This window comes from Antechinus flavipes, chromosome 2, assembly GCF_016432865.1.
Source record: "Antechinus flavipes isolate AdamAnt ecotype Samford, QLD, Australia chromosome 2, AdamAnt_v2, whole genome shotgun sequence".
Taxonomy (NCBI): Eukaryota; Metazoa; Chordata; class Mammalia; order Dasyuromorphia; family Dasyuridae; genus Antechinus; species Antechinus flavipes.
The window spans coordinates 233309862-233323343 of NC_067399.1; the positions used below are offsets into that span (position 1 = coordinate 233309862).

The window sequence follows — 13482 nt, forward strand, 5'->3', positions numbered from 1 at the left end:
TGAGCTTTAACTTTGGAACTATAGGAACTATTCTGAAAGATACTCTCAAATCTCGACCCTATGGGAAGTTCTTGAGCCACTGAACCTTGCAGGCCCAGAAGTCTCTGAATAGAGGACCCAGAAGGGCGAGTTACCTGACTGTGTACACGACTTCATGTGTTCTGGCCAGTGGGCTTGCTGGCACGGGTAATCGCAATAGCTGGTATTCCAACAGCAATAGAAGATGGCTTCTTTCTTACAATTTGCACACCACTGTTTCTTCTTGGTCTCATCCACAGCTTGCTGCTTCTCCAGCTCCAGCTGTTTCTTCACCTCAGCGATCAAGCGATCACGTTCCTGTTCCAGGCTCTGCCGCATCTCGGCCATTGTCAATTCTGTTTAGGATATTGAAAAAGCATTTTGTCTACCTCCTTTCCACATGAAGGGTCCAAGATTTATTAATACCAACTCATAAGGACTTAAGTTCACAAAACAATGGATGACTGGACCCTCACACCCTCACCTGGGGTAAAGAGTCCAAGCATTTTGACTCTATTTTACAAGTGAAAGAGATTAAGCCAAAAGTAATTTAACCAAAGTCTCATAGCTAGTAAGTGGCAGAATCAGAATCTTGTATATCTCTTGAATATATGGGTATATGTGTGTGTACGTGTGTCTTAGTTACTAAATTAAATAGCTACTACCCTCAAGGAGCTCTTTACTTTCTATTGAGAGAGACAACACATATATGTTTCTCTGTGTATTTATATACATATTACACATACATATATAATACAGATGTGCGTACATATATATACCTATAAAACCTATTTTATGTATATATGCACATATACAAGTATATCTTTAAATATACACATATAGTTAAATATATACATATATGGAACATATAAACATATATTCCATTAAGAAATTATAAAACTCCTTTTTACTTTGGTGCTTCCCATAACAGTATAAGGTCCTTAAGGGCAAGATCTTTATTTTCTTTATCTTTAACTCAAAGTACCAAACAAAAACAGTAAGCATTTAATAAATGCTTGATGATTGAGAGACCCAAATCTCCAAGTTCTCAGTTTTATTTGGATGCACTAAATATATTGTGGTCTTCTATAATACTTGCTTATTGCAAGTAAGGATTACTTTTTCTTTGTATTTATTTCCAACATCTAGCCCAGTGCCTAACATCTAAAAGATACTTATATATATTTGCTGTTTGATTTCTAGCTGTCCATAGTGTTCTAGACTCCTCAACATACCCTACATGAATTTTTTCTAATTTCCCAATGACTCCAAAGTTACCCCAACATGAGTCCAAAAAGCCTGAACATTTCTCAAAATCCAAACCATTTTTCACTTACTTTAACTTTAGGAACAAAAATAAAGGCCATGTAATGTCCTTTTTGGTATAGAAGCCGGGAAAGATGTCAAAATCTGGTCCATAACATAGAAATCACAAGGGCACATGCTAGAAACATGGATTAAGCCAATGGCCAAAGCAAGGTTTCTTAGATTTAAGATTATACCAGGAGAGAGAAGCAGACAAACTCTGCCCCCAATTCCTCAGTATTAACTACAAGATCATACTCCATTCACCTTAAACTCCCAAAGAGGTGCTTTACAACAGAGGGAGAATAGGGACTGTGCCTGTAATTTCAATGATCTAAGGAACTCCCAGATGATGAAATCCTTGCACCAATGCAACACTGGCATTTTCTCTACATCTAAAAATCTTCAAAGTTGTCTAAGATATTGAGAGGTTAAGTGAATTGCCTGAGATGACTCAGCCAATATGAGGTCATCCATTATACCCCAATTTCTCTTGAGGAAGAAAAAACACTGGAAATAAGTGATCTATGTTTTCCTTTGAGATTAGTTCCTGATGTCTTTTGCTATGTGTTAGATGCTATATTCTAGGAGCTAGAAAAATCAAGAGCATTAGCTCTAGAAAAGAAGAGCATTTAGGCTTCATTTTAAATTATGAGCCAACTGAAGTCCAGAGAAATAAAATGCCTGCCCCAAATACATGTACTAATAATAAAACCAGGACTAGAGGTAGCTAGGGGGCGCAGTGGATAGAACACTAGCCCCAAAGTCAGGAGGATTCCCCCCCAACCCTCCCGCGTTCAAATCTGGTCTCAAGACACTTAACACTTTCTATCTGTGTGACCCTGGGCAAGTCACTTAAGCCCAATTGCCTCAGCAAAAAAAAAAAAAAAAAAAACAACTAGAACCCAGGTTTCCTACTCCCCCAAGGAAAAGATAGCTGGAATAACAGTAAAAACAGTAATCCTTCAGTCTAGAGGGCAACAAAAAGATCTTCACTCTCTGCATCATAAGGTCTATTCCATGTGCAATACAGAATGCCAGGTAGAAGAACCAATGGAAAATGTAGCATTATCTAGTTAGTCTAGAAATCCACAAAATGGAGGCACCTTTTTGATAAGGCTGAACCTAGATTCAAAGCCATTTATAACTTGACTGATTAAAAATTTCAACTTTAAAAATAAAGAAAATGCAAAAATACTCCACTAGAACCTACTTTCCCTATTTTTTGGTGATGGAGGATATACAGAAATCCTGGCTTTCTCATACAAAGCTGAAATCACAACAAATTCTTCCCTCATTCTTCCAGCCTTCATCTGGAGCTAAAATATAGGATGAATATATAAGCCTGCCCACTTTAACCCTTTCCCCTGCCAAGGCTTAGAAACCATCACGGATGGAGGAATACCCAAGTTGTGCTTCATCTCTGAGAGTTCCTGCTGATGGAGCCACTGAAGTTTCTCAATTTCGATCCTCAAACGTCGAATCTGAAGCACGAGAAAACAAAGGACAAAGTAAGAGATTACAATGACCGTGTGTGGATAATTTACAAAATACTGGGTCCAGGGCAATCACCATCCCCCTCTCATCCCATAAGGAAATATGACCTATCAAAAAATTCAATCCATCTAGGTAATTCTAGTTTCAAGGGCTTTTCACCTCAATCCAAACCCACTGGGCCCTAACACTGTTAAAAAAGACAACATATACAAATCCAGCCTCATTAAACATATTCATAGCAGCAATCCTTCTCAAAATCTAAAACCAGGGCAAATGACCAACATCCGACCTTGTAAAAACTGATGGGAGATATGATTACTGCATAAAGTGGGATCCATCAGCACAGCCTAACTCCCACATGTGAATAAAAGGGAACAAAGCAAGTTCCATCTACATACAAGGCTGATGTAGTCTCCCTACCTCTTCTTCCCCCTAAACTTAAGTTTTAATTAGCACTAGGACAAAACAGGAAAAAGTCTTCAGAGCAAACTTCTCCAGCAACCTTTTAAAGGAATCAAAACACAAAAGATTTTCTGTTAACATCAATAAGTCTCAACAGACCTCAGCTATTGTACTTCCAGTGGTATTCTTAGACAGATCATTATATATTTCTGTCATTGTGCCTTTGATGGCATCCATCATCTAAAAGAAAAAACCAAAAATAAGTGTAAGTCAGCATTAGATATTTCACCAGAATACATGGATGACATCTGCAGGCCACAACAGTGGTAACTACCAATTCTAAAGCCTGAGAAGAAAAGGAAAATAAAAGGCACCCTCAAATAAACTTTTTAACAAAGTTCAACTGGGGAAAGGACCTAAGACTTTGAAACACAAGGCCATGCAGAGGGAACCCCCAGCTCCCTCATATAATTATATAACTATATCAATATAAATATAATATAGATTATATTATACATAATATGTATTATACATATACATATATATATTTATATATAAATGTTACTCTAAAATTTACATGATTTCCTTTGATCTTCACAACAACCCTGTGAGGCAGGTGCTATTATTATCCCCATTTTACGATGAGAAAACTAAGGCTGAGTTTGCCCAGGACTTGCACAGGATTATAAAGCTACCGAGTGTCTCTCCTCATATTTGAATTTAAAAATTCTAAGTCAAAGGCAGACTAGCATAGGTTTTGGACAAGGGACTAGGGAAGAAGGCAGAGCCTGAGCATTAGGCTTTTAATCAGCATACTCTGAGCTTTCTAAGTCTACTATGTCTGAACTGTGGTTTCTTTTTCCTGTTTTCCTTAGTTGAATTATAATGTATGGTCTGTCAACCCCAAATATTGTTTTATTTATTGTACAATAAAAATGTTTTGTTTTTTTTAAAGCAGTTTAAAAAGAGGTGTTCCTGACTAACGTGCTACATCTACTATACCACCTACCTTCTAAGAAGCTATTGTTTGGGAGATTGTTAAGAGGAACCAGGAAAGACCAGAGTTCACCTGGGATGTTGGAGAAAAACAGGTCACGTGTAGCTTTCACTTAAACTAATTATTTTTACTAACTACACACACTAACTCAGACTAGAAGTATTAGCAACACACTAGGGACAAAAGCCCTATCACTCCACCCTAGTTACAGCTATGCACACATAGCTACTAGGTAGCCTGGAAAGCAGTTCAAGTTCTAACTCCCAGAGAGTAGTTTGTTTATTTAGAGGATGCCCAGGAAAGAAACAATGAAAAAAAGAAGAGGCAACATAAAATCTCCCTTGGGAAATACTATTATAGAAAAAGTAAAAGAACATGTATGAGTAATAAATGGACTCTCCATCCCTAAACCCAAGCTTAGGAGAGAGGTCAGATAGCCAGAATAAGTCTCTAACCTAAGTCCTTGCTTCCAGTGTTTGACGTGATTTTCAATCTGCTGCTTCTGAAGTATGTAAATGTAAATTTTCCACAGACAAATTAAATAGTTTTCAAAAAATCCAAGTTAATTAACCTCAAATTCACCCCAAAACAAGGGTGAGGGATGGGGAGAACAAATGTCTGTCTCACTGTCGAGACATATAGATTTCAATTCCCAGCTTACAACATTGTCCCACTAGGGGATCTGCCAGGAAAAACAACCCCTTGTATTTTGCAAGTGTTTTACAATCATTCTTTATTAGTCTACACTGAAAATTTACTACTAATGCTGTCAGTTTTTTTAAATTAAAACTCTTTATGAGAAAAATTTTAAACTATAAGAAATCTGATATAGTCTGTGCTAACGATTACATTCCATTTCAGAGAAATCATTGCTTCATCTCCTTATACACATTAGTATTTCCAAATTTAATAAGGAATTTCATAGTAATGAAGAATTATCTTTCTGCCAAAATACACATCTCAATCTCCAATTCTTGTCAACTTGGAAACCAAAAAAAAAAAAAAAATCACTTAATCCAATCCTTATAGGATCAACAATCAAGACTTAAAAATACCTTGAAAGTCATTTAGCCTAACCTCTGAATTTTACAAAGGAGGTAATTTTGAGTCTAGGAAGGTTACATAACTTACCCAACATATAGGAAGTTTAAAGATGGTGACCCAATGGATAGAGCTTGGGGCCTGGAGTTAGTTAGATTTAAGTTTGAATACAGACTCAAATATTTACTAGCTGTGTGATCCTGAACAAATCACTTAACCCATCTGCCTCAGTTTCCTTATCTATAAATAAAAGGTAATAATAGTACGCACCTCTCAGGACGTTTGTGAAGATCAAAGGAGATATTAATGGTAATTAATAATGCCCAACACATACAAATATATAAATGTTAGCTGCTGTTATTGTTGTTATTATTACTACTGTTATTATCATGTCAGAAATAACATTTGAACCCAAGACCTCTAACTCCAAAGCCAATATCCTTCTCAATACCACAGTGCCTCCCAAATAGGAGAAAAAAAAAATTTTTTTTTTAAAACCAAAAATGGCTTTTCTTTATCTGATAGCAGGAGGGTAAATATGAAAACGGAACTCTAGATTGAGGAGACCTATGGTGTGAGTGCCAATGTCTGCCTAATGGTCTTGGGCAAATCATGTTCCATCCTTGGGCCTAAAGTGGAGATTAGGCTTTGAAGTTCCTTCCAGCTCTGACATTTCCCAAGGAGTAACATTCTCACTGCAGAAAAAATAGACTGGCAGGTCTTACTCTGCTGAGATATGAATGGCTATATTTGTTTGGTGCATTAGGAACAAAGGCTCCATCACTCCACTCTAGATATACATGGATACACAAGTACTTGGCCTTCTCCTGGAAAAGGGTTCGATCCCTAATTCTCTTAGCTGCACTAGGAATAAAATATAATTCCTGAAAACATGTGTAACTCACCAAGAAAAAATGGGTAAACTAAACAGAGCAAGCATTTGCAATATAATGTGATTCAGCTTCTACATATCTGAATATGAATTCACAAACCCTGGTGGAAAGCCAAAGCGTACAATTCCTTCAGCTTGCTGGGCATTTGGCAAAAGCAGCATTGAAAACTGGAAAGCAACAACTCATTGTGAGGTAAAGAGAACAAAAATATTCTTTCCCTTTTTCTTTCCTTTTCCATATTTAAAAAAAAAATCTGTCATTATCTTTGGTGATTAAAAAAAATTCTTATAACAGAGGTCATATGATTTCAGACTTGTAACAACCTCTATTCTAGAAACACTTCAGTATAATACATTAAATAATTCCAATTTTGAAATCATCTCATGATAACCAACAATTTGAAAAATGACAACTGTGAACAGAGACTGTATTTTCTCCAAATTCTCCCCTTGAGGTTCTAATAGCAGACTTTTGGGTTTACAGCTGAATTTTCAAGAGCTTACCTTGCCAGTATACTTAGCAATATCAGCAGCCACATCTGCTGAGGCTGTGGCAATGGGCAAGTCAGTGCTGAGGGAAGATGACAATGTGCTTGAGGATCCTGAGCTGGTGACCATAGAGACTGGCTGAGTACTCGTCACTAGAGTGATGGTAGAGGTCGAAGTACTTTGGGTGATTTCCTTCTGCTGGACAGCTAGGGAAGTAAAGGATCCCGTTACCTTAGTGTCTTGTGTCTTTTACATTACAAAATGTGAGTTGCGGATGAAAATATTGAAGTTAACCTCTAACCTATAAAGCTACTCCCTACAACAATGGAGCAAATTTTCTAGGACAGAATTCCTTAATCTTGATTCTGAACCACAAACTTATAATCCTATATATTTTACACATGTAAAAACATGCAGAAAAGGGAAACTTTGATGCTTAGCCAGACTGCCAATGAGGTCCAATACATAAAAAATATTAAGAATCCCTGTTCGGATTTGGATTTTGTATATATGGATACTTTGGAACTCTATCAAATTGAAGTCTAAATTATTATTAAATATTAATTCTTCTGGTTAAAAAAAAAAAAAAAGAATCCCTGTTCTAGGAGTCAAGCTTGCTACTCCTGAAATAAATCCACACTCTTACTAGCACCAGAGAGTTGGCGGAAAATAGTGGATATTAAGTTGGAACCAAAAAGTCATACACTGGGCACTCTAAACAAGAATGAGCATGGTTCCACTCTCAGTTCTGTTTCTAACAGACAAATGGTTCCTCTCTCCTATGTCCTCCCCCCTCCCCCAACACAGAAGTTCCAAGACACTATCTTCACTCCCTAAGAGATATATATATATATATATATATATATATATATATATATATATATATATATATGTGTGTGTGTGTGTGTGTGTGTGTATATGTTGTATGTGTGTGTGTGTGTGTATTTTTTAAAGCCCATCTGCCTTGGGAGGGCTTCATAAAGGGCTCTGGGCAGCCCTAACTACTTCTCTCCTCTTGGGAGTATGTACATGAAACAGACAAACTACAATCCCCGAGCCCAAATTTTATGGAACCAAAGATAATTTACTCCTTCTCTGTACAGGATCTACATTAACTCAGTTCAGCAGCATATACGCACACGCACACGTATACACACACACACACACATCTCTACGTGTCTGGCCTAATGGTTGCAGATGAACGCCAACCAGGAACTAAATTTTCATGTGTTTGTTTTGTCTCAGATCAACTCTAGGCTGGACCTGTTAAGAAGTGGCGGGGATGGAGATATGCAAACGGGATCAACTCTGTTGCTAATTCAGTCATTTCCACAGATGGTTTCTTCAAATCAGCTAACAATGCATTTCTATTAAAATATACTTTGCTACCAGCTTTTCACACTGTATAATTTCATCAACAAGGCAAAGGAAATGAAGGATGCTTTTGGTACATCATGATCTGAAAACAAACGTATAATGGGAACTAAAAATAGTAAGAATGCTACTCCTAAAAAACAGATGATGGGATGGAGTTGGGCTCCAGTGAGAATGGAGGGAGGGGCAAGATACCTTTCACAGCCTGTCTGGTCTGATATCTTGTTCCTTGCGAGGACTGAGGCTGCTGCTGCTGGCCTTGTTGACTCTGCTGTTGCTGTTGCTGACGCTGGACCTTCTGCATGTGCCATTTCTGAGAAGATGTCTGAAACTTACTTGAAGAATTCCACACGACCCGCTGCACGGCTGGCGCGGTTTCCTTAGGTAGCAGCGGCCTCTGCTTTTTCACTGGGCTCCCAGTGGCTGCCGGGGGAGCAGCGATGGTGGGTGCGGCGATGGTGGTGGCGGCCGTGGCAACGCCTGCCGGGGCGGTTTGGGCTGCTGATCGGGTGAGGACAGGTGTTTCAGGAGGAGGATGGTTGCTGCTCACACTAGCAGGTGGTGGGGCTTTACCTACAGCTAAAGCCACAGGGAGAAAAGGGTATTTGACTTCTGCTCCTTTAATAATGGAGGAAAAATCCATATAGGTTTGTTTTAAGAATCAAATGAGATATTGTGTTTAAATTACTTTGCAAACTTTAAAACACTATATAAAATATCAGAAGCTACTGTGAAGGAAAAATGATATTAACAATGACTGACATTGAGATACAATGTTATATAATGCATGCTATGTGGACAATATTCTATATAATATCATACAAAATATATATAGATGATGTAATACATCAGTAACATTAATTATGCTGTAATAAATATATAATAAGCTATATTATATGTAACATACTATAACATACAATTAATACAAACTGTTATAAATACTGTATTCTACTCCCAGGTTCTTTCCACTCAACTACTTCCCTCATAAAGGTTACAATCATTTGCAAGGACCAGCAGAAGGAACCTGTACTGATATGATACCATGCTCATCAAGCTATGTCAGACATTTTTCCAACTTATTCTTTATTCAATGGAAGGGGAATAGACTTTTCACAACCCAACCAATATCTTTGCTTTTGTTGTAGTTTTCCAGTCATATCTGACTCTATATGAGCCCATTTGGGGTTTTCTTGACAGAAATACTGGAGTGGTTTGCCATTTCCTTCTCCAGCTTATTTGACAGATGAAGAAATTGAGGCAAACAGAATTAAGTGACTTGCTCAAGGTCATTCAGCTAATAAGTATCTGAGGTCAGATTTGAATTCAGGTATTCCTGCCTCCAAGGCCAGCATTTTAACCACTGTGAATCCTAGCTGACCACAACCAACATTTATTCATCACCAATTATATCCAATTATATGAGGCACTGTGGGAGATATAAAAGAAAAACAGAGAAAACTGCAATATGATCACTACTGTGAAGAGAGACACAATGGAAAACAGGACTAATTCTAGGGTGAGAGGACTTGGATTCAAATCCTATCCCTAATGCTTCCTGCCTGGTCATTTTAGGCAAATTACTCAACTTGCCTTAGTCTCAGGTTCCTCATCTGTAAGATGGGAGCTGAATTCCCTTCCCTCCAACATTACTTTCCATATGTATTCCTATATGTACAGTTATTTGTATTTTGTCTACTCCCCCCCTCCCACCCCCATTAGAATGAGAATTTCCCCTGAGATCTCATTTGCTTTTCTTTGGTCCTCAGTACATAGTAGGTGCTTAATAAATGCTTGCTAGTTGACTGACTAGATGACCTCTGAGGACCCTCCCAGCCCTTATCTATAAAGGTAACAGGATTAAGGATAAGGGATAAAGAGGGATAAGACAAGAATGAAAGGCAGGAGGAAGACAAAGTACAAAAAGTATCAAAGATCAGGAGGTTGTGAAAATGACCCTTTCAACTGGAGGCTCCAGGAGGGGGAAGATAACCAAGGTCAGAGATAAGGAGGATCAGGAGCAAGGGACATTGAGCCATGCTGGCAGGAGAACAGAGTTAAAGGCGATCCCCAGCACAAAAGAAGTCTGGGAAGCAAAATGGAGGCACAACTAGTCTCTAAAGAGATGGCACCAAAGCTCATTTTTAAGAAGATTAAATTATAATTGTGGAATAGTAGGCCCACAAGGTTAAGGGTGCATGAGACTTCAAAAAGGCCATCTAGTCCAATCCCTTTATTTACCAGATGAGGAAGCCACGTCCTGGAGGCCAAACAGAACACAGTCTTTTGATGTAGTTGTTGGGTTGCTCAGTTCTTTCGGTTCTGTTAACTCTGTAACCCCATTTTTGGGGGCAGGGAGGGGTTGGTTCTTGGCAAAGATACTGAAGTAGTCTGCTATTTCCTTCTCCAGCCCATTTGAGATGAGGAAACTGAAGCAAACAAGTTTAAGTGAGTTGCCCAGGTTCACACAGTTAATAAATGAATGAGGCCACATTTAAACGCAGGTCCCTTTAACTCCAGACCCAGTGTTCTATGGTACCACCCACTCCAAGAAAAGCAACATCTCCCTCAAAAGAAGAGATGTTCATAGGCAAGGATGTAAAAAGTTTTGTTCTTAAGAGAATTAGAAATAAACCTCTGCTCCATTCTGACTTGGGCATCTATTAGTGTCAGAACATGTTGAGATTTTAACCAATTAAATTATGTGGGGGGAGAAATAACTGGAACTGGAACTAGACTATAAGAATCCTCTCTCTTATGCTTACTACCTACATGACATCAGGCAATATATTTAAGCTCTGTGGGTCTCAGTTCACTTATCTGTGAAATGGGAGTAGGGTAGGAAAGAGGATCTACGTTTAAAATCCCTTCTGGGTTCAGACTTAGGATAATATTGCTTAATTATTTCTATTATTAATTACTATTATTTAGAGTTCTTAAATGAGACTATTACTAGCAAGAAATTCCCTAACAACAACTGTCAGGTTCTGAAACTATATACATGATTGTTCTTTTATTTTTAATTTTTAATTTTTTATGATGATTATTTTTTTTCCTTTTTTTAATTGAAGCTTTTTATTTTCAAAACATATGCAAGGATACTTTTTCAACAATGACCCTTGTAAAACCTTGTGTTCCAATTTTCCCCCCTCTTCCTCCCACCCCTTCCTCTAGATAGCAAATAATCCAATATATGTCAAACATAGTAAAAAAAAAATACATGTAAATTGAATATAGGCATACATATGTATACAATTATCTTGCTGCACAAGAAAAATCAGATCAAAAAGGAAGAAAAAATGAAGAAGAAAATAAAATTCAACCAAACAACAAAAGGAAGTGAAAATGCTATGTTGTGATCCACAGAGTTCCCACAGTCCTCTGTCTAGGTGCAGATGGCTCTCTTCATCACAAGATCATTGGAACTGGCCTGAATCATCTCATTGTTGAGAAGAGCCAAGTCCAGATTATGATTATTTATGTGTCAGGAAGCCTGAGAGATGCTTACTGGTTGTATAACACTGGGCAAGTCGCTTAACACTATTTGCCTCAGTTTCCTCATCTGTAAAATGAGTTGGAGAAGGAAATGGCAAACCTCTCAGTATCTCTGTCAAGAAAACCCCAAAGGGATTTGAATACAATTTAAATCAACTAAACAACAGCAACATTATTATTATTTAATTAGGACTTTTAAGTTAAGTTTGGGGCCCCTGAAAACAACTACAGAGTTCTGAAATTATGTTTTATAGGTTCTCTTATTTTTAAAAGCCAATAACTAATCATTAGTACTCTAAGCAGCTAAATTCCAAAATTGCATATTCAAGATAAAATAGTATAAATTGTCATACCTGTAAAACAATCAGAAAAAAATAAATGTAAGGTCCAAAATAGCAATGGGGCTAGAAATAAACAGTACTCTTTAAAAAAAAGACTCAGTAGAGACAAGACCACCCAGGCCACCAGAAAGCCTGAATTTATGCACTGCTTTAGAAACATTGAAATTAGGTTTCCCAAAAGAACAAAAAGTGTGATTAAATCTTTATGACATTAAATTACTTAATAAAAAAATATGCCCATTCTTTAAAGTTTATACCACCCCCCATAAAAACTAATATAATTATATCTAAGGAAGATTTCAGTAAAGCTAAATGTTTCTGGGAAGCTAAGGAGGATGAATGGAAGCAAATAGCCTGTTTTGACTTCTGGGATAAAATGTTCTCCCCCTGTGGTTTGGCTGAAAAACCACGTCTGGATAACCACCATTAGGGAGGCAGGCCTAGCATAATTCCAAACATGGGGTTTCTAAAGGTGGCTCTCCCTACCCCTCTCCCTTCATCAACCCAGTCCTATTATCTCCAGCCAGAACCATCCTGCTGCTGAACTCTGGAGGGGTTCCAAATGCTGCTCCCTGACCCCCATATCCACTCTCAGACCAGTGTTTAATATCCTGCCCCACCCCAAATATGATATTATTACCCTCTTTTAGCCTCTTGAAAAGGCCTGGAAAGAGCAACTCCGGAGATGTAGTTTCTAGCATAATTCCTTTTGAGCTCTCCAAACTGTATTTTAAAATCATATTCTTGAATCTTACAAAATTGTCTTTAAAAAAAGACCAATCCACCCACACAAAAGGTCAGTTTGAAGAATAACCAGAGTTATCTTCTGTCAACCTTTACTTGGTAAATCCTAAAGCCATCTTTACCCACCCCCACATAAGATCCTTTACAGAGTTCACCTCAATTGCCCAGAGCAGGAGAAAAAAAAAAAAAGATTCAGGTCAGGCCATCAGCATGCACAAGCCTGCCTCATCCAAAAATAACCAAGCCAGTCTATGACTGCAGTCATCTCCTACATGAAAGGCAAGCATTTTGGGAAAAGAAATTTTCTTGTAAATTAACTCATTAATCAGGAGACATTTGCCTAGATCAGTGATTCTTCAATTTTTGGTCTCAAGACTCCTATATACTCCTTTAAAAAAATTTTGAGGGTCCCCCCCAAAGAATTTGTTTTGAGTTGTATCTATCAATATTTATATGCATTCAAAAATTCAAAATTCAAAATATCTTGGTATTATTTTGAAAAGTTTTAAACACATAAACCTCCTAAAAAAGGGTCTCAAGGACCCTTCTTTGAAGATCATGGCCTTGATGAGTCTATGCCTTGAAGTCTATGAACTAGAACCTTCAAAAAGGAAAAAATGAATTAAAGGAAAAAAGAACTCTCTTAAAGAGGAATTTTTCCTCTTAAAAATTAGTGATTTCTTGATCATTAGCTATAAAAACCAATTTAACCCTTACAGCTTACACACATACACCAAATTAGTTACGAGTATCAGAAATGTGATGACAAAGCATAATCTAATCATATTTATTTTAAGAATGTTTAGTAAAAAAAATATTGAAAAATATAATTTCTTAAATTTGGAACACAAGGTTTTGCAAGGGTGAATGTTGAAAACTGTCTTTGCATG

General features: G+C 37.4%; 1 protein-coding gene across 5 annotated transcripts in view; it reads right to left on the minus strand.

Moving 5' to 3' along the window:
• The window catches only part of ZMYND8 (zinc finger MYND-type containing 8), a 116242-nt gene that overhangs the window by 11823 nt on the left and 90937 nt on the right, over nucleotides 1–13482 (minus strand). For all 5 annotated transcript variants that reach the window (XM_051976525.1, XM_051976522.1, XM_051976523.1 and 2 more), the window contains 5 exons: nucleotides 8211–8594; nucleotides 6657–6847; nucleotides 3382–3462; nucleotides 2729–2807; nucleotides 135–374 (listed from right to left, as the gene is read on the minus strand). In XM_051976525.1, the coding sequence (XP_051832485.1) occupies nucleotides 135–374; nucleotides 2729–2807; nucleotides 3382–3462; nucleotides 6657–6847; nucleotides 8211–8594 (975 nt within the window). The remainder of the gene's footprint in view (nucleotides 1–134; nucleotides 375–2728; nucleotides 2808–3381; nucleotides 3463–6656; nucleotides 6848–8210; nucleotides 8595–13482) is intronic.